Genomic DNA, 23,538 nt, shown 5'->3' with positions numbered 1-23,538 from the left:
CACAACAATTTCATACTGAAGTTAAGTCAAATGTTCAAAAATATCCTCTAGGTGATATTACCAAAGCAAAATTTTCTATGAAAACATGCTTACATACCTGTAGTATGTGAGGTTTATGAGCTGTCAACACCTTAAAATATCAAACTACAAAATATTCTAAATGAAGCATTCTTTATTTAATTAGCCACAGAACACAAAATGAAAGTTTAAAACTGGATATAATGATGAGTGGAAACTTCCGAATGGAATTTCATTTCATGTATCAAATTTTAAAAGATAAGTAGTTATTCTAGAAGGATTAATGTTCTATTAGGATCAATGTGACACAAAATAAATTCATATGGTTAAAAATGTATGGAGGCAAACACTGACACAAACTTATAAATTACCATTTGTAATCTGCATAAATAATATATTCATAGCATAAAATAACTTAATAGTACAGAATTTCAAATACAAAAAACAAGCCAGATTCCAGTTGAACCAATTAACAAGCACAAGGTCAACTAAGATTCTGACATAACTTAGACAAAAGTAAATACTAATACAAATATTAAAAAATTAAAAGGAAAGAAATGCTTCTCTAAAAATTAAGTAGAAATACAAACATGCACAGCATTGTACTTGGTAAACCAGTCCCCTCTCTCTGACAGGAGTTGGCCACAACCAACTACAGCAGTAAGGAGTCTTTATAATCAGTTTTAGCAGAGTTTTGATATGTGAAATACGTATTTTCTACCTACCTTGAATGTTTATAAAGTTTACGAGGTCTACTATGCAATTTCCGATCCCAATTTTCTGGATCACTGGAGTTACTGTCATAGGGATGAGGCCGTCCTGCCATCCCACTTCAAGTTTCCTCACACTACTGCTCTGAAAGCACACATGTAGCACCCATAACCTACATAAGAGAGTAGTATTGACCTTGAAATCTATTCAAGATTGTAGAATGAAGTAACCATAGAATTTTATATACTTGATATTATTATGACATATTTTTAAAGTGACAAATAGATCATAAAATGCTAATACAACATCACAAATAAGCCCCATCAATTGTTAGGTAGTTTACATTTGATTAATTGATTAAACCTGCTATCACTATACAACAAATTAATGATGTATTGTTTATTTTGAATATACTTAACTCCTGTTGAAGTAGTTCATGTTCTTTAAATATCAATATAATATCAAAAAGGTAAGAACAATTTCATAGAACAACTGTTTGGGAACTTTTTTTTTGTACTGGGGACTGAACCCATGGTCTCCACACTGATCTTTTATTTATTCTTTAAAGACAGGGTCTCACTAGATTCCCCAGACTGAGTTCCATACTTTTGATCCTCCTCCTCCTCAGCATCGCAGTGCTGGGATTACCAGTGTGTGCCACCATGCCATGAAGCACATTTCTTAATTACTAAAAGTTAAGATCAAAGAATCTAGTAAGTAAGACCAAATAATAATGTTATTATTTCTTTAACCAAGTTAAATACCTGGAATAGAAATTTAATTTTTCTCAAAAAAAAAAATCAATGTAACATCCTTATGTTTCCTTATGGTGCAATTTGTCACAAAAATCCTTTATCAATACAATCATATACTTAAGTCTTTTCATATACAAAGTGTTGTATATGAAAAGTGTTAGGAGTTGTGCAGAGAACAATTAGAATCAGAACATGGAGTTTATAATATTATTTTTATAATGGTCACCGGGAGTTAACACAAGAAAATGGAGGAAACCTATCTGCAACACCAAAGACATAGAATATTTAGTCAAGGGCCTAAATTCCACAGCAATGACCTACATGAGTCCAGATGAAAACCCAGAGCTCATGACAATGCCTCCCACGCGTCCAACTGGAGGTCCAGAGCCCACATGAAGGACTCACGCCAGTCTCTTTTATGGATCTGAGCTGCGAAGGCCCAAAGTCAGTGGTGAAAGCCAGAAAGTCCATGCCAGCAGGGTCAAGGAGCTGTGCTGGTAGGATGAGGGTTTTACACTGGAGCCGAGATGTCACGCTTACAACAAAGACTAGGGCAGTCCTGAAAGGCACCACAGCCATCATCCTCAGTGACACAGAAGCCCCGAGCTCCTCCAACAACAAGCACAGTCAGGTACATGCCAGGAAGCCAGCGTGATAAATTTATCCTGGAGACCAAGAAGCATACGTCTTCCTCTCTGGAACCAGGAAGCAATGCTCCTGTGAGGACCAAAGCTTCTCTCCAGGAGAACTTAACGGCTTAAACGGCAACTAGTAGGAGAACCCACAACGCCTCAATGCCACAACGGATTAATGCCTTTACACCCTCGTCTTTGTTGTGAACGTGACTTCTCGGCTCCAGCACAGCTCCTTCACCCCACTGACATTGGCTTTCTGGCTTCCACCGCTGACCTTTGGGCCTTCTCGGCAGCACGGATCCATAAAAGACACTGGTATGAGTCCTTGTGCCTCTGGCCCTCCAGTTGGACTCGCAGGAGGCATTGTCATGAGCTCTGGGTTTTCATCTGGACTCATGTAGGTCATTGCTGTGGGATTTAGGCTCTTGACTAAATATGCTATATCTTTGGTGTTGCAGATAGGTTTCCTGCGTTTTCTTGTGTTAACTCCTGGTGACCATTATAAAAACAGTATTATAAACTCCATGTCCTGATTCTAATTCTCTGCACAACCCCTGACTACAACACAAAGTTTGTGACTTAAATCTACTATTCTATGGAATTACAAGAAAACTCAACAATTTTACAGAGTACTTGAACTAAGCATTTTAAAAAGTATTATTCACTATCCAATTCTATCTTCACAATAATCTCCATTTATAGAAGAGAAAAGAGTCTCAGAATTTGGGTAATTTTGTCAAAGTTTACAATGCTGGCCAATGGCAGTATTATAAAGAATAGTAAGAATTTAGTACACATATTACTTTTTTTGAAAATAGATCAGAATTGACTTTTAGATTGTAAACACCAAGAGAAACTAATGACAAGCAAATTTATATAACTGTCCAAATTTGAACACAGGTATATAAATTTTACTTTTTTTTCGGTACTGAGGATCAAATTCACCCTTATACTTGCCAGGCAGGAGCTTATGCTGCTGAGCTAAACCCCAGTGCCCCACAAATTTCACTTTAAACCTATGTTTTCTGACACTTGGCCCTAAGCTGGATTTGACAGAAGGAAGTTCAGGGAATGCTGATGCAAAAGTAAAAGGGAAACCCTAAAACCAGGAAAATATTCCACCTTCATGAGTTTTACATGATATTTCAGTACAGTGTTAAAAATACCAAAGATAAGCTTATTAAAATTTTGACTGTATCAAAATATGTTAAAGAAATTGTTTCATTTTCTAGTTGAAGAAACTATTTAGCTATTTCGTAACTTTTCCTAATAGGTACTTGATACTTTCTTTTCAGAAATAGTGAAAAATATCGCAATAAACAAAATCTTCGGTTTTTTTGAGACAGGTTCAAGGGAGTTCAGGCCCTGAACTATAGCAATACTCCTGCCTCAGCCTCCCAAGTGCTGGGATTATAGGTGTGCACCATCATATCTGGCTTTGAACATCTTAATATCTAAGTAGGTAGGAACATCAATGAGTGAAACAAAATTGGAAAAAGTGAAAAATGAGTACTGCACAACAGCTAATTCAAAGAGAGATACTAAGCAAACACTGTGTAGTTTATTTGTTGAAGGCACTTAAAAGAAACTATTTCCTGAAGGATCACTGGATCATTAAAACAAAAAAATCAATTAAGTGATAGATGAACATCAAAATCACAAAAAAGTATTTTAAACATGAAAATAACCCTCAATTTCATTTGAGTTTTTAATTATAAAAATAAAAATGTTTCCTTTAAAAGAAACATCAAAATTTTAATGTTATATCATGGCTACTTATCTGTACTGAAGAGATGAGGCAGAAAAGAAAAAATAATAATAGAGAAAGAAAAAGGAAAAAGTTGGAAAAAGTCTCCAAAACAGAGACAAAAGCTAGGAAGAGTAATAAGAAAAAAATGAGGAAAAAAAAGATGCAGCAATTATCATACTCTGTAATACGAGACTGAGAACATTTTATTCTTTTTCAGTCTTCCAGTCAACTATTTAAAGGACTAACACTTCTTTACAAGACCATTTTCTCTTCTTTACCCTTAACTATCAGAGACACACGTGACTAAGATAACCACAGATATCCTCTGAAGGGAAGAACAATCCTAAAGGACAGAAGGCAGTGACCAAAAAAATAAACTACCAGAAATGAATAAAGAAGATTCAGATGCATATATTTTACTATTATTACAATGGGTACTATACATTTAGCAGCAGGGAAATTACCAGTATGTGTTCTCCTAATCAGTCTTACTGAAATTTATGAACATGTATTTTACTACAACAGACAAGAAAACAAAGAATGTTCAGATAGAAGTGTTACAGGGAAAATAATTCTCAACCTGTTAGATGTCAGTTGTGCTGAGTTTGTAGCCTCCCAGCATTGAGGAATGCAAGTAACAAACCAAAGAAGGAAGTCAGGAGAGTGTTACTGGGAATAAGACTAGCTCTGATTTCTAAGAGGTCCCAAGTAGGTGGCCACTGAGGCTTTGTCATAAGTATTTTATATAACAAAATCACAATGTGGGTAAAATGTGAGCCAAACAACAATCAACCTAAAGGATTACAAATGCTTATAGTGGCTTAGCTAATATTGATCCGAAAAGGAAATGAGTCACACAGTAAGGGTATATGGAAAGAATAAAGACATTCCTGGAAAGGGGGTCCAGTTGTTCTGGTCACCCACCAGGGTGGTCTGATGCCTATCTGGGCCCACTGGGCCAGAAAGTACTAATCACAGTACAACCACAAGGTGCTGTTTATCTCTAGGGAAGCTTGGAAGTCGGGCTATTGCATCTTCATTTTGAGGCCTAGCTCTCTTCTAATTGGCCCCCAGTCACAATTGTGGTGTGTCTCGCCTTCTGCGAAGACTCCCTCAAGGACCATATCTCTCTTTGATTGTCTATTAATTTCTATCTAACTTAGCTGCCTATAATATAAAAGCAATTAAAAAGAACATTAAAAAATCATATTCACATCTCGTTTGTCAGTAAAACTACAGTATTACCATGTGAAAGACATTCTGTCATTTCTTAACAGTCATAGGAATATAAGCACACCAAAAACAAGTAAAATTCAAATTGAGATATTTGGGGGAAATGCACCTATTTGCCTACACATTCTAGTATTTTTTAATTTTATCATTAAGCTATAGATAAAACTAAATGGTTAAAAGGCAATTGATATACATTATGTGCTGTTTTGTAATGTCTAATGGTTTCTTTAATTTAATCACCCTCTGTGCCAAACTGACATAAAATGTTTTGGATTTCATTCGTTCATTTAAGCGTTTACTGAGCATCTATAATATAGCAAGTGATTTACTGATGCTAAAATTAGTGATCATTACTCAAACATCCCAGTAAGAAAAAAAAAAGATCTGCTCTCATGGTTTCAAAGGACATTTGTTTCTGCATCTCACTGTCTCTCCTCTCCTCTTTCTTTCTCTTCTCTTTTCTTCACCCTCTGTTACAGTCTGGGTCTCCCCAGAGCCTCAAGTGGTCATTAGGTCTTTTTCAGAGGTGGCTGAATCTAGAATGTGTGATGCTGGAATTAAGGATGTATGATTAATACATCAATCCACTGACAGGACTGGCTATGATTTAAAGTGTGAGTGCTACACCCACTGTAGGGTGAGGAGCCTGCACGCAATGTAAGGGATAGAGTCTCATCTTCCCTTTACTTGCTTGCTTGAGCTGTACTTCTGCAACCATGAACAACTTCTCTAGGATATCCTTCTGCCAAGCCACCCTGCCTTGGACCCAGCTGATTATGGACTGAAACCTCCACAAACTGAGAGCTAAACTTTTCTCTCTTTAACTTAAGGTGTCATTTCTGTCTCAGCAATGAGAGAAAAATAACTAAGATGCCCCCTCACCCCTCCCTTCTCTAATGTGCAGCACAACACTAGTTCTTGCAGTATCCCTACTCTATTCTCATTAAATCTTGGTGTTCTTTAGAATTCCATGATTTTTGATCTTCTCTCTTCCCTGTTTGCTGGGCCCAAGGAGGTGGTAGACAGAAAGAAATCCTGTGAATATTAGGATTTACTTACAGTATACAATTTCTATTTTTATTATTGTTATCTAAATTATTCCAACAGACTCCCCAAATCAACAAACCTAGTCTCATCTTCTTGGCCTCCCACATCAGCTAGTGGCATCTCTACTCATCAAGTAAAAAATCGTGAAGTCCTCCATGACATCTCATTTCCCCATATCAAGTCTACTTCAAAATTTTCTTTTGACTGTCTCTTTTTACTCATAAACCCTTATCATTTATCAATAAACCTGTTGGCTGACCTCCTTACCACCATTCAACTGCATATTGCTCCACTGTTGATACCTTTCTAAAAACTTTTAGGACTGCATTTCCTGTATCTAAACTCCTTACTGCAAAGTTACTTCAACATGCATGTTAGACAAACTAAAATGTATCATTTGGATTTTGCAACCTTAAAAAGCAATTGCTGAGGCTGGGGATTTAGCTCAGCAGCATAAGTGACTGCCTGGCAAACACAAGGTTGTAAGTTGGATCCGCTCTAGAGATCATCTGAACAGAAGCTGGTAATAACTGAGCCTGCTGGTTAGGGACATGAGCTCATTCAGGATACTGCCTTGAGTCAAAATGAGATAAAGGTAATTCAGTTACTTATCTTTTTCTTGATTATTATTCTCTAAAAAAGGGGAGGTTTAGTTATGACAGAATCTTCAAGACAACAACAACATAAATCAGTGCTCCCTAAGACACTACTTTCAGGTAGCACTAATAAGTGATCAATAATCAGGTGAAGTATGCCATCAGTCAAAAAGCCTGGGGGCAGCTCTCCTAGCCTACCCACTGGCCACTAAGTCAGAAATTGCTCCTGGGAAAACTAATCAATGACAAAAACAGCATAAGGATTAATTATCTTTTGGGTTTTTGTTTTTTTTTTTTTTTTTTTGCTTTAAATAATTTACTTACCTAATGTCACTCCATTTATTTTCAGAGATCTTTTCCCCAGGGTAATTAGGAGAAACCACTGAATCTTCAAGTAAAATATTTCATAAATATTTGGCCATTTGATTATATATCTTTTTACAAGAAAAACACTATTAAAGATATATAACACACATAACTGAGAATAAGTACTTCTCTACGGCAAGGGGACCAAATACTTGTTAAATAAAGAAAATCATTCTTATAATTGAAGACCTTTTTTCATTTTAAATCAGTACTGGGTATTGAACCCAGGACCTAGAACAGAGGACCTAGAACACCCTAACTGCGAAGTAGGCACTGAACAGCAGAGGTACATCTTATGCCATGAATTCATAGGGAATGGGTTCTAGCAGCTCAAGTGCCTTCCCACTGGCTCTCACAAAGTGTGTTTCTTTGGGCCAGCAGGCATGGCACTTCACCTGAACTCAGCTACCTTTCTTTCTCTTTGGTTTCCTTCCTTTCCGATCAATTTCTTTGACACATTTAAGAACACTATCTTCCATGGGCCAGTGGCAGCCATGCAGGCCAGGAAGAGAACAAAAAAGTCAGCCAGCCCTTCATGTGAGTCAGCAGCAACCATATGGGAAAGGAAGAGAAACTAGAAGTCAGCCTGCCCTTCCCAGGAGCCAGCCAGCACACGGGCTGGAAGACAAGAAGAGCCAGAAGAGCCCCGCCTGCCCACCCCATAGGTAACTGGCAGACTTGGAGGAACACAGGCTGGGAGGATAGCAACTGAGGTACAAAAACAATTTAATGCTTGTACAGACCGACTGACTTTGCAGGCCTAAAGCCAGTAGTCTGAGCATCTGTTTAGAGGATAACAATATGCAATACAGCAACTGTGGCAGATTTCCTTCTGCCATGTTTTTGAAATCCAATGCTGTCCTTGCTGTTTTATTTTGTTCTGTTCTATTGTTTTGTTTTATTCCCTTTAAAATAAAAAAAATTAGAAAAAAAGAACACTATTTTGACTCTCAGAGTGCTTTATACATGCATTATGCACATAAATGTTCCTGGCAAGTATTGTACCCTTAATTTGCTTGTTTACAACAATGCCTACAGCATGCTGGGTAACACTGTACTCTTCCAGTTTTGCCATGGTAGCCTTTATGTGCCATGCCTTTTTTAACAGTACCCATTCCTTTAATATCTACAATATTACTCTTTTTGTAGATTTCCATATGGTGTGGCCGAAAGGAACAACTCCATCTTTTGTAAAAGACCTAGAGAAAATGTATCAGGTTCCTTTCCTCTTTCCCTTTGTGTTCATCATTTTTGACAAATTCCTGGATAATGATAGCTCCTGCTAAAAAAGTATCTATGTTCTTGAGACAGAAATAAAAGGCATCTCTAAGCATTTAGGATCTGATGTGCATTATCTGTTGAGAAGGCACTGACCTATTTGAGAACATCCATCACTCATATATGATACTACTCCTAAATCAATTTCTGAGCAATATTGACTTTGGACAAGAGTTCTCCATCTTTCAATCAGCTAGTACTTCAAAGGAAGTTACTACTTTCCTCCTCAACACCTTATCTCTTGGTTAATTGGCTTAACATTTGGCAAGCAGCCTTACTTCAGTCCACTAGCAATTCAATGAGCAATGGAAATTGTAAAACCCAGAAAAGCAGAAACTAAGGACTGATTAAAATCATGCCATAATTTTTTAAAAAATTATTACATAATTTGAATACAGTTATCCCATCATTCTTACCATTGGCTGATATAGTTCTGGAAGTCTTCTTTTGTGCCCTACTTGCACTGCCATGGCTGCTTCAATCAATTCAAAATGTTTATCTTTCATTTTGAAGGGGAAAGAGTTAGGAGTTGCAGAGCTCCAGCAGATGTAGTAACTAAGATGGATGAGGACACACTGCAATGATGGCACTCAGGAGAAACATTCACCATATTTTTTTTATCATGTTTTGTAAAAACATGAAAGAAGTTCCCTTCAAAGTGAGGGGAGGTATTTTAAGAGGGATTAATAGCAATGTCTTTTACTGCAATAAATTTTAAAATTTAAGTATTTCCTGAACTTTGCAATGACTCCCTTGTATATAAGAAATAATCACCATGCAAGTTTTGAAATTGTCTAGAAAATATCTGTAAGTTCTTCATGATGATTAACTCACTTCAAATTTTCCAATGGAGTATAGTACAAATCCATAAGTTCACAAGTAACTGAACTTATTTTTAGAAACACAGTATCAAAAACTAGAGAACCTTGAAGATCTATTAAACAGATAATTATGAAGGACAAAAAACAGGTAAAAGCAATGTCTTTTTAAAAAATGGTAATCAGAACAATGAAGAGAAAACTCCTACAAATATAGCCAGACAACGTGATCATGAATCTTCCAGAAAACAAAATAAATCCAGACAGACTATTTTCAAAACCCTATTTAAAAACACTAGAACGTGTTTAAAAGCAAATAGTAAAGATAAGAGAAGTTTACTCATGAAAAGCGTTAACAGGAAGGGAAAGAATTATAAGTTCAGTTCCAAGTTTTTGTGCTGAATGCCATCCTCATCCTTCACAAATTCACGACAGAACTCATGCAGCTGTGCAACTCAAAAAAAAAAAAAAAAAAAAGAAAACTTCAGGGATGGAAGTGTGGGTGGAAATTTAAGGCAGACATACTGACAATGAAAGTATCATAGAGAAGTGAAACCCAAAATCTGAGCATAAACTCCACTCAAATCCCTAGCTGACAGCTGATTTACACATGTATGTAGGAAGAGCTCCCAGGTAGCCTGGCAACAAAGCAGGAATAAACCACAGAAGAATCTACCCTTAAAAACTATGTGAGACAGTTTGATTACTTACTGAGTCTATTCTCTAATGGTAGATAACTTAAGCAGCAAAGAAGTGAAGACTTGTCACTCACAGGATAGAGACTACCATTAAAAGGTGAACTGGAAATTAAGAATTACAAGAACTGATTCACAGAGAGGGGCAATTCCAAAGTATGATCTCTGTCTACTTCTTGACTAATCACCAAATTACACAGGAGCAATGGACTGCTCTCTACCTTGCCATTCCCTCCCTCTCCACGAGACCAAGCTAATAAAGAACAATACAATGTTCAGATTTCAACCAAATTTATGAAACATAAGAAGAAATAAGACAGTAAAACACAGTCAGTAAATACTTATTCCAAGTGGGCTCAGATGTTGACTTATCAAAGACTTCAAAGCATGTATTACATTTAATGAATTAAACTATATACAAAGAACTAAAAGAAAACGGTAGAGTAAAACAGGAAATTTCTGCAGAGAAGTGAAAATACAAACAACAAAGTGGAAATTCAGCTCTAGATAAAAATAAAATGAAAAATTTGATGGGCACAACAACAGATGGAGAAGTAATATGAACAGAACTGCAGACACAAGCAGTACAAAATCTAACAACACAATAACATAAAAATGATGTAGTTCTCCATAAGGAAATGATAGAATAAAAAAGGAAGTTTAATTTTCATTGCATTCCTTCTTACACCATTTGAATTTTCTACATACTGTGTTTCTAATGATAATATTGGACTCTATTAAAGTATTTGGGGGTAACTTTGTAGTAAAACTTTTCTATTTAATTTTATGGCTTAAGGACAGTTTTTATTTTTTTTATACTGCTTATACATGTCATTACATGTGCAGTGGCAAAATGTTTCTGCCTCAATGTTCTCCATGATTCTGTAAGATACCTGGGGACAAGAACAAAGTAAAACTCGTATTTATGTTCTCACAGTTTAGAATAACTTGTATACAATCATTTATAAAATGTTTTATTAATTCAGATGAAAAGGAACTGAAGGACACTTTATTTAACATAATCCACTAATGCAAAGGAAATAAAAAGCATTACATTTCTAAAGCCAATAGTTGCTCTCAGGAAATGTGTATCACTAAAGGGAGAAAAGTGTAATACCCTTAGAAAAAAGTTTCAAGATATAATCAAATGAATTCTATGTCTCCCCAAAATACTCCTCAAAAATGCCTGTTTACGTCACCCAGAAGTCTTTTCAATGTCAAGGCTTATCCTTTTTTTTGATTTGTGGCAGTCATAACTTATACTTTCTTTTTTTTTTACTTGATAACATACTTTCATAAAAAATTTTTAATGAAATTTTGTTGATTTCTTAATCAAAGTATTAATACTTTTAGAAGTTTTACTTTTTAGCAGCTCAATAAACATTTGAAACTCTTTCCAAATCTTAAGCATTTACAAAGACCTACATTACGTGATTAGCACTAAAAACTAGATACCTTTCATAGTGCTAAGTTCTTAAAATTCACTAAAAGATACAAATATGATTTTTAACAATGCAAAGAAATATATTGTTTTCTATGTTTACAACTTCCTATTCTACTATGACCAAACAGTTTTGCCATCAAAATTAGAAATATCTTAATTGAAGCAAATCACCTTGATATGTTCAATACAGTAAAGCTCCTATAAGCTGCTGAAGTACCTAAATCCACGGAGATTACATTCACTTCCTAAGAAGCAACACTCTAAACAAAGTCAAGCTCTTAAACAGTATTTTTTTTTCTTTATAGCAATTTTTATGATGTAATTTTTTTCAAAAAAACAGTGCTATGTTGCTCCATTGTACCTATTCATTGTTCTCTTTACCTTACTTCCTTTCAGATTTTCCTCTGCTTATCTAACAACAGGCTAAACAAGGCATCAAATATGACTCAATTCTAGACATGGCACTCTCCAATAGACTGTAGTGTTGCCTAACTCTGCATAATAGAAATGTTTTATATCTGCACTGTTTGAGAAGTACCCACTCGTCAATGTAGCTATTAGGCACAAAACATGTGGCTACCACAAATGAAGGATGAATTTTTAATTTTTCTAATTAACCTAAATTTAAATAACCACACATGAATGATACCTACCACATTGGCTAGGACAAATGAAGCAGAATATTAGAATCTTTACCACCAAAGTTTTTCCCTTTCTAGTGCTTCATTTTAAGGAATCTGAAATTTGCCCTAAGACAAAATACTGGCTCACAAAGACATACTCGATGTCTTTGTGACTTAGTATTCCAAGTAGTGTTTCACTTTAATAAACACTGTTTTCTTATATTTAGCCATCTCTAAATTAAAGCTGATTTCAGTAACTTGCCTTAACACTAGAGAGCCAATACATAAGACTAAGATCTACAACTCTGTAGTCAAATTCAGTGGTTTTTTTTTTAACCAAAATATATTGCCTCTCAAATTTAATACACTACCCATCAAAATACCAGTGATGGCAAACTTTTTAGACTAGAGCCCATTACATTTGAGCAAAAGATTCTTTCCTTCCTAACATTTTATCTCTCCCAAATTCCACACTGCTGAAAAGATCATCTTTGTTTCCCTAGTGAATAACATATAACAACAGACTTGAATTAAGGAAGCAAAGATGATACTTCCATTTAGAATGGAAGATGATGGAGCGGTGAACAGCAGAAAATCTGAAAATCCGAAACTATTTTAAAGCTATCAATGCTTTGAAATAACTAGTGAAACCAAAGAGAATCCTGGAAGTGGACTGCTTGTCTTTTTTTTTTTTTTCTCATCTCTTTCTCCATTGTTTTTATATGAGTGTAAAAGTGGTTCCTATCCTCTTTATGGGTGTGGTTCTGTTTTGTTCTTCCTTCTGTCTCCTCCATCTCTCTTTACCTTCAGTCTTCTGGACCAGTTTCCCTAAGTGGGCATGATCCCCCTGTCTTCCAATTTTATTTCTAATCTCTTTCTCTTCTTCTAGTTTTCTAGAAGTTTTCTTCTTAATCCACTTTAAAGTTTAACCCTCAAGGGCAAAATTGACACATTATAGACTTATATTGCATATAATTATCTGACTTGTTTTACATTTTTTATATAATCACAAATCTTGTTCATACAGTTTAAAGTTGCAAGTTAAGGGTTAGCCCAGTTTGTTGTTTTCTAGGCTGTGTTTGATGCTATTGGTACCAAAACTGACATAATTGTTTTAAACAGCTGTTGGTCCTGGTGGTATTCCATGACTGAGATTAACTAAGGGTCACAGAAAATATGGTGACAGTGCCAAAGAATTAGGGACTATGCCAGAACAGCAACAACTTCTCATCACCAACAAACTGAAGCAATAGGATTTTCCAACAGACTCAAAAACCCAAAACCAGCTATACCTGGAAGATATCTTAGAGAAGTAATCATCGCCCAAGGGTCCTAAATATTACTAATACAGTATAGGCAAATTACAAGCATCACCTCAGGAATTAAACTAAAAAAAGAGAGAAAACAAAATGAGAAAACACAAACAAAATGCACCCCAGACATCCAGTTCACCAAAGGCAAATCCAAGCGAGCAATGAAATGGGGCAATTCAAAAGCTCCCGACCAGGACTCGCTGACAACAAAGCAACTGAATGGGGTTCTAGAAAAAGTGAAACCAGATAAAATCTCCCAGATAACTACAAAGACTACCAAAATACACACCATGCTTAGTTAAGTTAGTGCAGATGCAGACAAAAAAAAACCAGACAAGCTTAAGCTCAGCACAGGAAAGAAATGGAACCCACGAAGCAGATTCAAGCAGATATCCAGGAAAATAAAAAATAAATAAATAAAACTCTATTGAAAGTATTCAAAGCAGACTGAGCCAATGTCAGGACAGGATCTCAGATACTGAAAACAGGCCTGCAGTTAGCAACCTGGAAAAGAAATATTTCTCAAAAATAGCAAAGGACCATAAGAAATCAATACAGCAGCTGCTAGATGAGACTTAAGAATAACAAGTTGATTGAAGTCAATGAAAATGCAAGTGATAATAAAAATGACATTTAAAAAAATGTTCGTAGACATCATGGCAGAAAACTTTTCTGGTAGAGAAAAAATTGGACATACAGATAAACAAGGCATATAGAAATGGAATTAGCAATGATCAAAAAACATCTACAGCCAGGCATATCATAGTCAAAATGTGAGAAACTGAACATAAGCATAGAATTCAAAAAGCTATTAGAGAAAAGAAACAATCACCTATAAAGGAAAGGAAAGCCCATCACAATTACATCTGACTTCTCAGCACAAACTCTCAACTCAGGACAGCTTGAAGTGAAGTACTCTAAGTTCTAAAGGAAAACAACTTTCAACCCAGATGGAGAAATAAGATACTTCCATAAGAAAACATCTGAGGAAATTTATGACCACCAAACCAGCACTCCAAAATGTTCTAAAGGTCATTCCAGAAAGAGATAATAAGGACTACAGTTCCATGAGCCCCAACAAAAGGAATTCACCAGGGAAGGCAAACAATCAGAGGGAGGGAGAAAAATGGGGAGGAGCCAACAACAGGAAAATAACATGACAAGAATAAGTCAACACATATTAGTTATAACCACCAATGTAAATGATCTCAATTCACCAATCAAAAGACACAGACTGGCAGAATGGATCAAGAAGCAATATCCAACAAAATGCTGCAAGAAACATTTAATTCAAAAAGAAATTAATAGACTGAAAGTCAAAGAGTGGAAAACAATGCTCCATGCGACTCAAACCCAGAAAAAAGCAACATTAGATATTCCATTTGAAGACAAAGTGAATTTCAAGCAAAGACTGATTAAGAAAGATAAAGCAAGTTACTACATCCTCATAGAGGAAGCAATCCAAGATAAAGAGATAACAATTATAAATATATATGCAATAAATACCCGTGCACCCAACTATATAAAACAATTACTAACAGACATAAAAAATCAAATAAGCCCTAATACAATTGTATTGGGAGACCTCAATACCCAACTGTCACAAACAGACAGATCAACTAGACAAAAAAATCAATAATGAAATATTAGATCTAAATCAAAGTTTTGAACAAATGGACTTAGCAGATGTCTAGTGTTCCACCCACGACATCAGAATACACATTTCTCACACGTGCACAAGAGACACTGTCCAAAACAGACCACCTACTGGGTCCATAGAACACACTTAAGTAAATGCAAAAGAATTCAAATTATCCCATGCATACACTATCAAATGACAGTGCAATGAATTTGGAAATCCATGGCAAAAGAAACCACAGGAACTTCATAAACACATGGAAATTAATTAGCACTCTGTTGAACAATCAAAGGATCACAGATGAAGTTAGAGAAGAAATTATACAAGTTTTAAAGTTGAATACGAGAACTTATAGGACATAAAGAAAGCAGTGTTAAGAGAGAAATTTATAGCAGTAAATACCGATATCAGGAAAACAGATCAAGTCCTTATAAACAACTTAATATTAACCCTCAAACTTCTAGAAAAAGAAGAGCAGGCTAAGCCAAAAGCTGGTATAAAGAAGGAAATTATAAAGACCAAAGCACAAATTAACACATTGTAGCCTAAAACTATAATACAAAGAATCAATGAATCAAAGAGTTGGTTCTTTGAAAGATTAAGTAAAATTGACAAATCCTCAGCAATCTTTATCAAAAAAAGGAAAGACTCAAATCCAAACAATCAGGAATGAAACGGGTGAAATCACAACAGACTCTGCAGAAATCCAGAATAATCACCTTTACCTACTTTGAAAACCTGTATTCAAATAAGATGGAAAACACAGAATATGATACTTATGGATTACCAAAGCTGGATCAAAAAGATATAAAAATCCTAAATAACCTAATATCAATGAAATAACCTAATATAAATGAAAGTGAAGATGTAATTTAAAACCTATCAAAGAAAAGTCCCAGGCCCTGACAGATTGACTGCTGAATTCTACAAGAAATGTAGAGATAACACCGCTACTTCTCAAACTCTTTAATAAAATTGAAAGGGAAGCAACACTTCTTAATTCATTCCTGGAAGCAATTACCTGATACCAAAACCAGAGAAGGACCCCACTAAGGAAGAGAATTACAGGCCAATTTCCCCAATGAACACAGATGCAGAACTCCTCGATAAGATACTGACACCCAGAATGCAAGAAATCATCAAGATTATACACCATGATCAAGTGGGATTCCTTCAAGGGAAGCAGGGATGGGTCAACACACATAAATTAATAAATGTAATATACCATACTAACAGACTAAAGGACAAACATAATGTCATCATCTTAATAGATGCAGGCAAAGCTTTAGACAAAGTCCAGCACAAATTCATGATAAAAATTCTACAGAAAATTGGAATAGTCTTTATCTCCATCTAATAAAGGCCATCCACAAAAACCAACAGCCAACATCATACTAAATGAACAAAAACTGAAAGCTTTCACTCTAAAAGCAGGAACAAAACAAAGATGTTCACCGTCTCCACTGTTATTCAACATAGTCCTGGAAACTTTAGCTAGAGCAATTAAGCAAGAGAAAGAAAAGGAACAAGGATAGGAAAGGAAGAAGTTAAACTATCATTATTTGCAGATGTTATGATACTCTACTTAGAAGACCCCCCAAAACTCCACTAAAAGACTACTAGATTTAATAAGCAAATTCAGTAATGTTGCTGGTTAATGCTCAAAATCAAAAGCCTTCCTGTAAACAAATAACAAACTCATTGAGAGAAAAATTAGGGGAACAAAACCTTTTACTATAGCATCCAAAAACATGAAACACCTAGGAATCAATCTAACAAGGGAGGTAAAATCCTCTACATTGAAAACTACAGTATTCTAAAAAAGGAGACTGAAGAGGATATTAGAAAAATGGAGAGATATCCCATGCTTTTGGATACAAAGAACCAATATAGTGAAAAGAGCTATACTTCCAAAACTGTTATACAGGTTCATTGCAATCCTAATAAAAATTCCAACAGCATAGCTCACAGAATTAGAGAAAATAATCCTAAAATTCATCTGGAATCAGAAGAGACCTAGACTAGCAAAGGCAATCCTGGGCAACAGGGACAAGACAGGCGGCATCAAAATCCCTGACTTGAAATTATACCATAAAGCTATTGTGATTAAAAAAAAAAAATCAGTATGGTACTGGCAACAAAACAGACCAAAAGAGCAGAAACAACTCTAGACACACTAAAATAAAACCATCTTATCTTTGACACAGGTGACAAACACATTCACTGAAAGAGCCTCTTTAATAAATGGTGCTGGAAAAACTGAGTCTATAGATGCCGAAGATTTAAAAACTGGTCCTGTATCTTACACGATGTACTAAGCTAAAATCGGAATGGATCAAAGATCTTAATATTAAAACAGAAACATTAAATCTGCTAGAAGATAAGAGTACGTAAAACTCTTGAAGACATTGGTGTACTCAGACTTTATGACCAAAACCCCAACTGCACAGGAACGATCCCAAAGAATCAACAATTCAGATTTCACTCTATTGAGAAGCTTTTGCACAGCAAGAGAAACGACCAACAGAGTGAAGAGACAACTCACAATGTACCTCAGACAAGGGGTTACTATTGAGCACATATAAAGAATTCAAAAAAAGAAAATCAGTCCTCCTAGATTTAAAGACCCAATCCAAAAATGAAGGATTGAGGACCTGAGATGAATATACACTTCTCAGATGAAGAAATACAAACAGCAAATAAATACATGATAAAATGTTCAACATTATTGGTCATTTGAGAGATGCAAATTAAAACAACACTGAGATTCCACCTCACCCCAGAAAGAATGGCTATCATCAAAAAAATCAAACAATAACAAATGCTGGAGGGGCTGTTAGGAAAAAGGAACCCTTCTTCACTGTAGATGGGAATGTAAACTGGTATAGCCAATGTGGAAATCAGTACGGGGATTCCTCAAAAAACTAGTACTAGAGGTCCCATTCAACCCAGATATTCCCCTTCTGGGTATCTTCCCAAAAGAATTAAAAACATCATACCACAGTGATTTATGCACTTCCACGTTTACAGCCACACATCTTTGAAACAACCTAAATGTCCATCGACTGAGGAATGGATAAAAAAGATGTGATATTTTATACAATGAAGTACTACTCAGTCATAAAAAAGGATAAACTGGAGAATTTTATAGGTAAATAGATGCAACTTGACACCATATTCACTAGCGAAATAAGGCACACATGTGTAAACATATTGTCTCATTAGTATGAGAAGCTGAAAGAAAAAATGTATGTATATATAAATGTATATGTATATAAAAATAGTTAAGATAATTATACTAAAGAATAGGGTGTAACTCAGTGAGAAAGTACTTGCTTAGCATCTGCAAGGCCTTTGGTTTGATCCTCAGCACTTCAAAAAAACATTGTAAATGTATAAATGAAGAGCTGGAAGAAGCAGACTTATACTGCTTATTTAATAAATGTGTGAAAAATCCAATTTACTCACCAAATGAAATAATTACATAAAATGATTGTTTTATTTATGACTATCTGAAAATGAGAAAAGTCATAATGTATGTTTGTTGCAATTCTGTGCCTGAGATTTTTTTTTAGGTATATAATTTTTAGGATAAATTTACTTTATTTTATTTTACTTTATTTTAAACACAGAGTCTCATTATGTAGTTCAGGCTGGTCTTAAATTCAATACATAGCCCATTCTGGCCTGGAATTTCCTAGAATCCCCTAGCCCCAAGTTTCCCAGTGCTGGGTTCACAGATGTGTAGCACACCACACTTGGCTTCAGTTTTAGAATGTATTTTGAGGCTGACATTTAATGTGGTCTACAAAGAGAAAATGCAGGATAATTCTCTACTCATCTGTAATAAGCAATAATGACCTTAAAAGGAAATATTCAAATAACAATAAAATATTTGTTACAAAGTAGAAAACACTCTCCCAATGGTAACTTTTTAAGTGCTACACAATCTCTTTTCAATCTACTCTTTCTTCTCTATTTTTTTAAAATCTGGTATTCAAATTATACTGAATACAATTATCAGTCAATAAAAATGCCAGCATGAAAAATAAGAAATGGGACTTCCTCGTTTGATGCTTACTAAAAGAAAAAGCTTTGTAATTTCTGATAAGACTGTAAACAATCATTTGAACTTGTCCTCACCAAATGAGGCAAGCAGATGTGAACATAAATTAATGGATGTATTTCAAGATCACTGTGGAGGGTGGGAAGAAGGCAATGATGCTATCTTCCAGTTCCATAAAACAAAGAACAAAATACTAACTTATATTCAAACATGATTTTACTATTTAGCTATTTTCTTTTTTTTTGCGACAGGGTCTCATTATGTAGTCCAGGTTAGCCTTGAACTCGTGGTGATCCTTCTGCTTTAGCGTCCTAAGTGCTGGGATTACAGGCATGCACTATCACATTCCGCTTACATAGCACTTTTTATATATTTTTTTATTTTATCCTCAAATTCTTGATAATAATGTTCTTCACATTTCTCATGTAAGGAAACAAAGACCCAGAGAGGTTAATATCTTGAATGTCATGGGGTCAACAGGTGCTTTTAAACTTAGACCTAAAGAATCCCAAATAAGGTATCCCACATAGAAAAGTATGATTACTATTTTAAATGACCTTAGAAAAGTATTATTCATAGTTTTTTTTTTTTTTAAATCAGTACCAGGGATCGAACTCATGAGCACGTGCTTGCAAGGCAAGTGCTTATGCCGCTGAGTTAAATCTCCAGCACTATTCATAGTTTTTAATCAGGTAGTACTGCCATCTGTGATTCACCATAACAGACTCTCATCACCAGCTAAATGTTAAATGTTAATTTTGATTTGTGACCAAAAATACTAACAGATCACTCACTTCAACTAGGAAGATTAAAAATAAGTAGTCAATTCCTGTATGTTCTGAATTCCACATGACTCGGCCAATGGAGGAATATGGACAGATTTTATTATCCCCCCTTCAAATGCAGTATCACACTATTTACATAGCTTTTAAATTGAATTAGGCATTATAAGCAATCTAAAGATTATTTAAAGCATACAGAGTATTACTTCATTTTCTGTAAAGGATTTGAGCATCTTAGGATTTTATATCCTTGAGAGGGGGGTGTCCCAGGAATGGTCTTCCTTGAATAATGGGGATACATTTATACCTTGCAATCAGATACTGTTATGGTTTATACCTAGAGGCCACTCCCCACCTCACCCCCAAAGCCTCATGAGCTCATACGTGGGACTTTATGGAGCAGGTTGGATCTAGCATGTGTGATACTGGAATTAAAGGTGTGTGGTATTAAATTAGTTCACTGATTGGAATCAGTATAAGGTTAGGATTAGAGGCCCACCCCGGCTGTGCGTGGTACCATCCAAAAGGCTTGGAGCAGATGGGATAATAGGGAAAGCGAAGCTTGTTTTGCCATGGATTGTTTCTCCTTTACCATGTCTCTACGTCATGCTACCCTGCTTTACAGCCAGCCACCCATGGACTGAAAGTTCTACAAACTATTAAGAGTTGAAATACACCTTTCCTTCTCTAACTTGTGGACACTGGATATTTTGTCCCAGTAATGAGCAAAACAACTAAGACAGATACTATACATTTTTTAACACAATAATATAGCTAAATTATTGGGGGGGTGTTTTCATTGACAAAGATACAACCTCCAGAAATTTCTGACATAAGGTCACATATTTAAAATAAAATCTTTTGTTTTTTATGTGCTACTACTTCAAATGCAGGTTAGATATCCCTTATCCAAAAATGTCTGGGCCTAGAAATACTTCAGATTTTTTTTCTAATCACTTGCCTTCCATCTCTGAGTTCCATTTTGCTATCTTCTTAGTACGGTTATGTGTCAATCCCAAAGTAAACCAGAAGGCATCATATTAGGAATAATACAACTTTAACTTGAACCCTAATATTCTACTAAAGAGAGAAATATGTTCTAATAAAGGTTGACTATCTCCATGTGAAATGCTTCAGACCAAAAGTTTTTCAAATTTCAGATTTATTTTGGATTCTGGCATATTTTCATGTACATTGTGAGATATCCTAGGAATGAACTCAAACCCAAACACAAAACTCACTATTGTTTCATAAACACCTTACAAACATGGCCAGAAGATAATTCTACACAGATTTTAAATAATTTCACCCATGAAACAAAGTTGGTATACACTGAACCATCGTGTTTGCGGCATCATGTTGGTACTCAAAAGGTTTGGATTTTGAAGCATTTCAGATTAGCGATGATCATCCTATAACTCTTCCTAAATTAGCAAATATCTATTTATTACCCTTTCCTTATCCTTAGCTGGTAACCGACAAAGAAATAAAGGAATAATATAAAGATAAAAATATAACTGCAGCTAATGGCCTAAGCTTATTTCTTTGATTCTAAGTTAAATTCAACCAGTTAGAACTGTAGGTATTCCATTTCCTTCTCCCTAACAGAGGTCCAGCCTGCTCAGATAATAGATGAATAGAAAATATATTCCCTGAGATGAGAATGGGGAGTTCCAAAACTTTTAGAGAAAGCACTAAGAAATGTACAATCAAATCCCTTCTAGTTGGGAATGTATCTCAGAAGATGGAATGAATTGGGAGAAACCACTTCCCTGAGAGAACATTCTACTTTAAAAGTCACAATAAAAACATAAAAAGATGGTTTCCCACTTAACGAACACTATCTTCACAAATACAACTCTCTCTCAAACATTTTCTTAAACTCAGGACCGTGAGCTTGCCAGGCAGGTGCTGTGCTGCTGAGCTATACCCCTAACCCCTTCTCAGCAACATTTTTAAAGCTCTTAAAGCTCACAAACATAATACTTACTTCCTCCTCTCCCACTTCTTATTCCAGAGAGAGAGGGACGGATGAAGAGATTAGCCTAGTTTGACTTGAGAAGATTTGGCTAAAGTAAGAAAATCAAATCCGCAAACTCCCAAAGCAATTCTATTTTTAAAAAGAAAAGCAGTGCTCTATGTAGTTTTGCATGAGTTTGAATAACTTTGGTTGTAAAAAAGCAGTCTTTGTAAACACAAACGCACAACAGATAAACCATTTCATCATCCTTTTCAAAACCGTCCCTCATCTAGCTTCCTCTGTCACCTTTATCACCACTGATGACCCTCACTTGCCCCTCTGTATGTTCCAGTTTCACCCATTAGTTTTGACCTTTAAAACTCCAATTCCTCACCGCCCAAACAGGCATGAATAAGACTGTGTGATTAAAGTACTATATATTTGTGGGTATATGAATTTTAAACCACAAACATCATTAAGGTCAACTATGTACAAGGTGCAAGGTTTAATCAAAGCACCTATTTATTCTTCCTATAAGAAAATCTAGCTACAGTAATCTAAGTTAGTCTTTCATTGGACAATGTAAGGAAAAGGCACATGACTGTCAACTTCACATCACACCTGCCTGTCCCATCTGTCAGGGGATCAGTATTTCTTCCAGTAAAAGTCAATTTCTAGGGAAACAATGTGAGATGGCACAGCAAATAAAAATATTCAGTTCCTGGGGTGGACTGTTATTGTCTTTTGGATTAACTATGTTTCACATTAGTTGAAAGTACAATAAAGAATTCTAAATAAAATGATTTCTTTATAAGATGCCTCTAAATCAACTTAGTAAGAACTCTGAGTTATTGAACCATAAACAGAAACATTTTCCTTCAGTTACTGCCACACTTAAAATGTTAACACAGTAGTCTTTCCTCCTACTCAAGGTGTATGTTCCACAGTGGATGCCTGACCCTGTAGATCGTGCTAAATGAACCTTATATATTCATTATTCCTATACATTCACACCCATAATAAATTTATGTCAGGTAAATGATTAACAATAACAATATAAAATAGGTTTAACAATACACTGGAATAAAAGTTGTTTGAGTATACAATCTCTCAAAATACCATCTACTACAGATCTTAGCAACCTCAACATATTGTTTTCTTATTAAGTCAAGAACTTTCATTTTTTCAACTTAAATAAAGCATTTTTTGGTTTCTTGCTGGCTTATCCGAATTGTTGGTACAACTACTCTTGCATTTGGGGGCCACTGTTAAGTAAAATAAGGGTTCATGAACACTATGTTATCCATGACAGTCTGACAGTAAAGAGAGTTACTAAGTGACAATGGAAGGGTAATACATACAGTGTGATTATAATGGACAAAGGGGAAGATTCATGTCCCAGAGGGAGAGAGTGGGACAATGCATGGTTCCTCATGCTACTCACACAATTTAAAACTTTACATATCACATTATGTAAAACTTTTTTTTTTTTTTTTTTTTTTTTTTGGTCTTTTTGAGACAGGGTTTCGCTATGCAGTTCAGGTTGGCCTTGAGCTCACTTTGTAGTCCAGGCTGGTCTCAAACTCCCAATGATCCTCCTGCCTCAGCTTTCCAAGTGCTGGGATTAAAGGCATGAGCCACCATGCCCAGCTTTATGTAAAACTTTTGGGGGATGTCAAACTCAAGAATTTAGTGAGCTACTTTGTGGAAAAAGTTTAAGAAGTTGGTAAATGTTAAATATAGGCAGTGGGAATATGGTGAACTGAGATTTCAGCTTTTGGAATTGGGATGCTTAATAGGTAGAGTTGA

The 23,538-nt window shown here is 35.4% G+C and overlaps 1 protein-coding gene across 7 annotated transcripts in view; it reads right to left on the bottom strand.

Annotated features, from left to right (window-relative positions):
* Btbd10 (BTB domain containing 10) overlaps window positions 1-23,538 on the bottom strand; it is a 65,739-nt gene that overhangs the window by 39,810 nt on the left and 2,391 nt on the right. For 3 of the 7 annotated variants that reach the window (XM_063251877.1, XM_023563271.2, XM_063251878.1), the window contains one exon: window positions 744-901. The exons of the other annotated variants lie outside the window; for them this stretch is intronic. In XM_063251877.1, the coding sequence (XP_063107947.1) occupies window positions 744-844 (101 nt within the window). In that variant the 5' untranslated portion in view covers window positions 845-901. The remainder of the gene's footprint in view (window positions 1-743; window positions 902-23,538) is intronic. 7 annotated transcript variants of the gene reach the window in all.

This window comes from Cavia porcellus, unplaced genomic scaffold (genome assembly GCF_034190915.1).
Source record: "Cavia porcellus strain 051 isolate PalLab524CR breed Dunkin Hartley unplaced genomic scaffold, mCavPor4.1 scaffold_6, whole genome shotgun sequence".
NCBI classification, from domain to species: Eukaryota; Metazoa; Chordata; class Mammalia; order Rodentia; family Caviidae; genus Cavia; species Cavia porcellus.
This window is presented reverse-complemented; position numbering and strand designations above follow the sequence as displayed.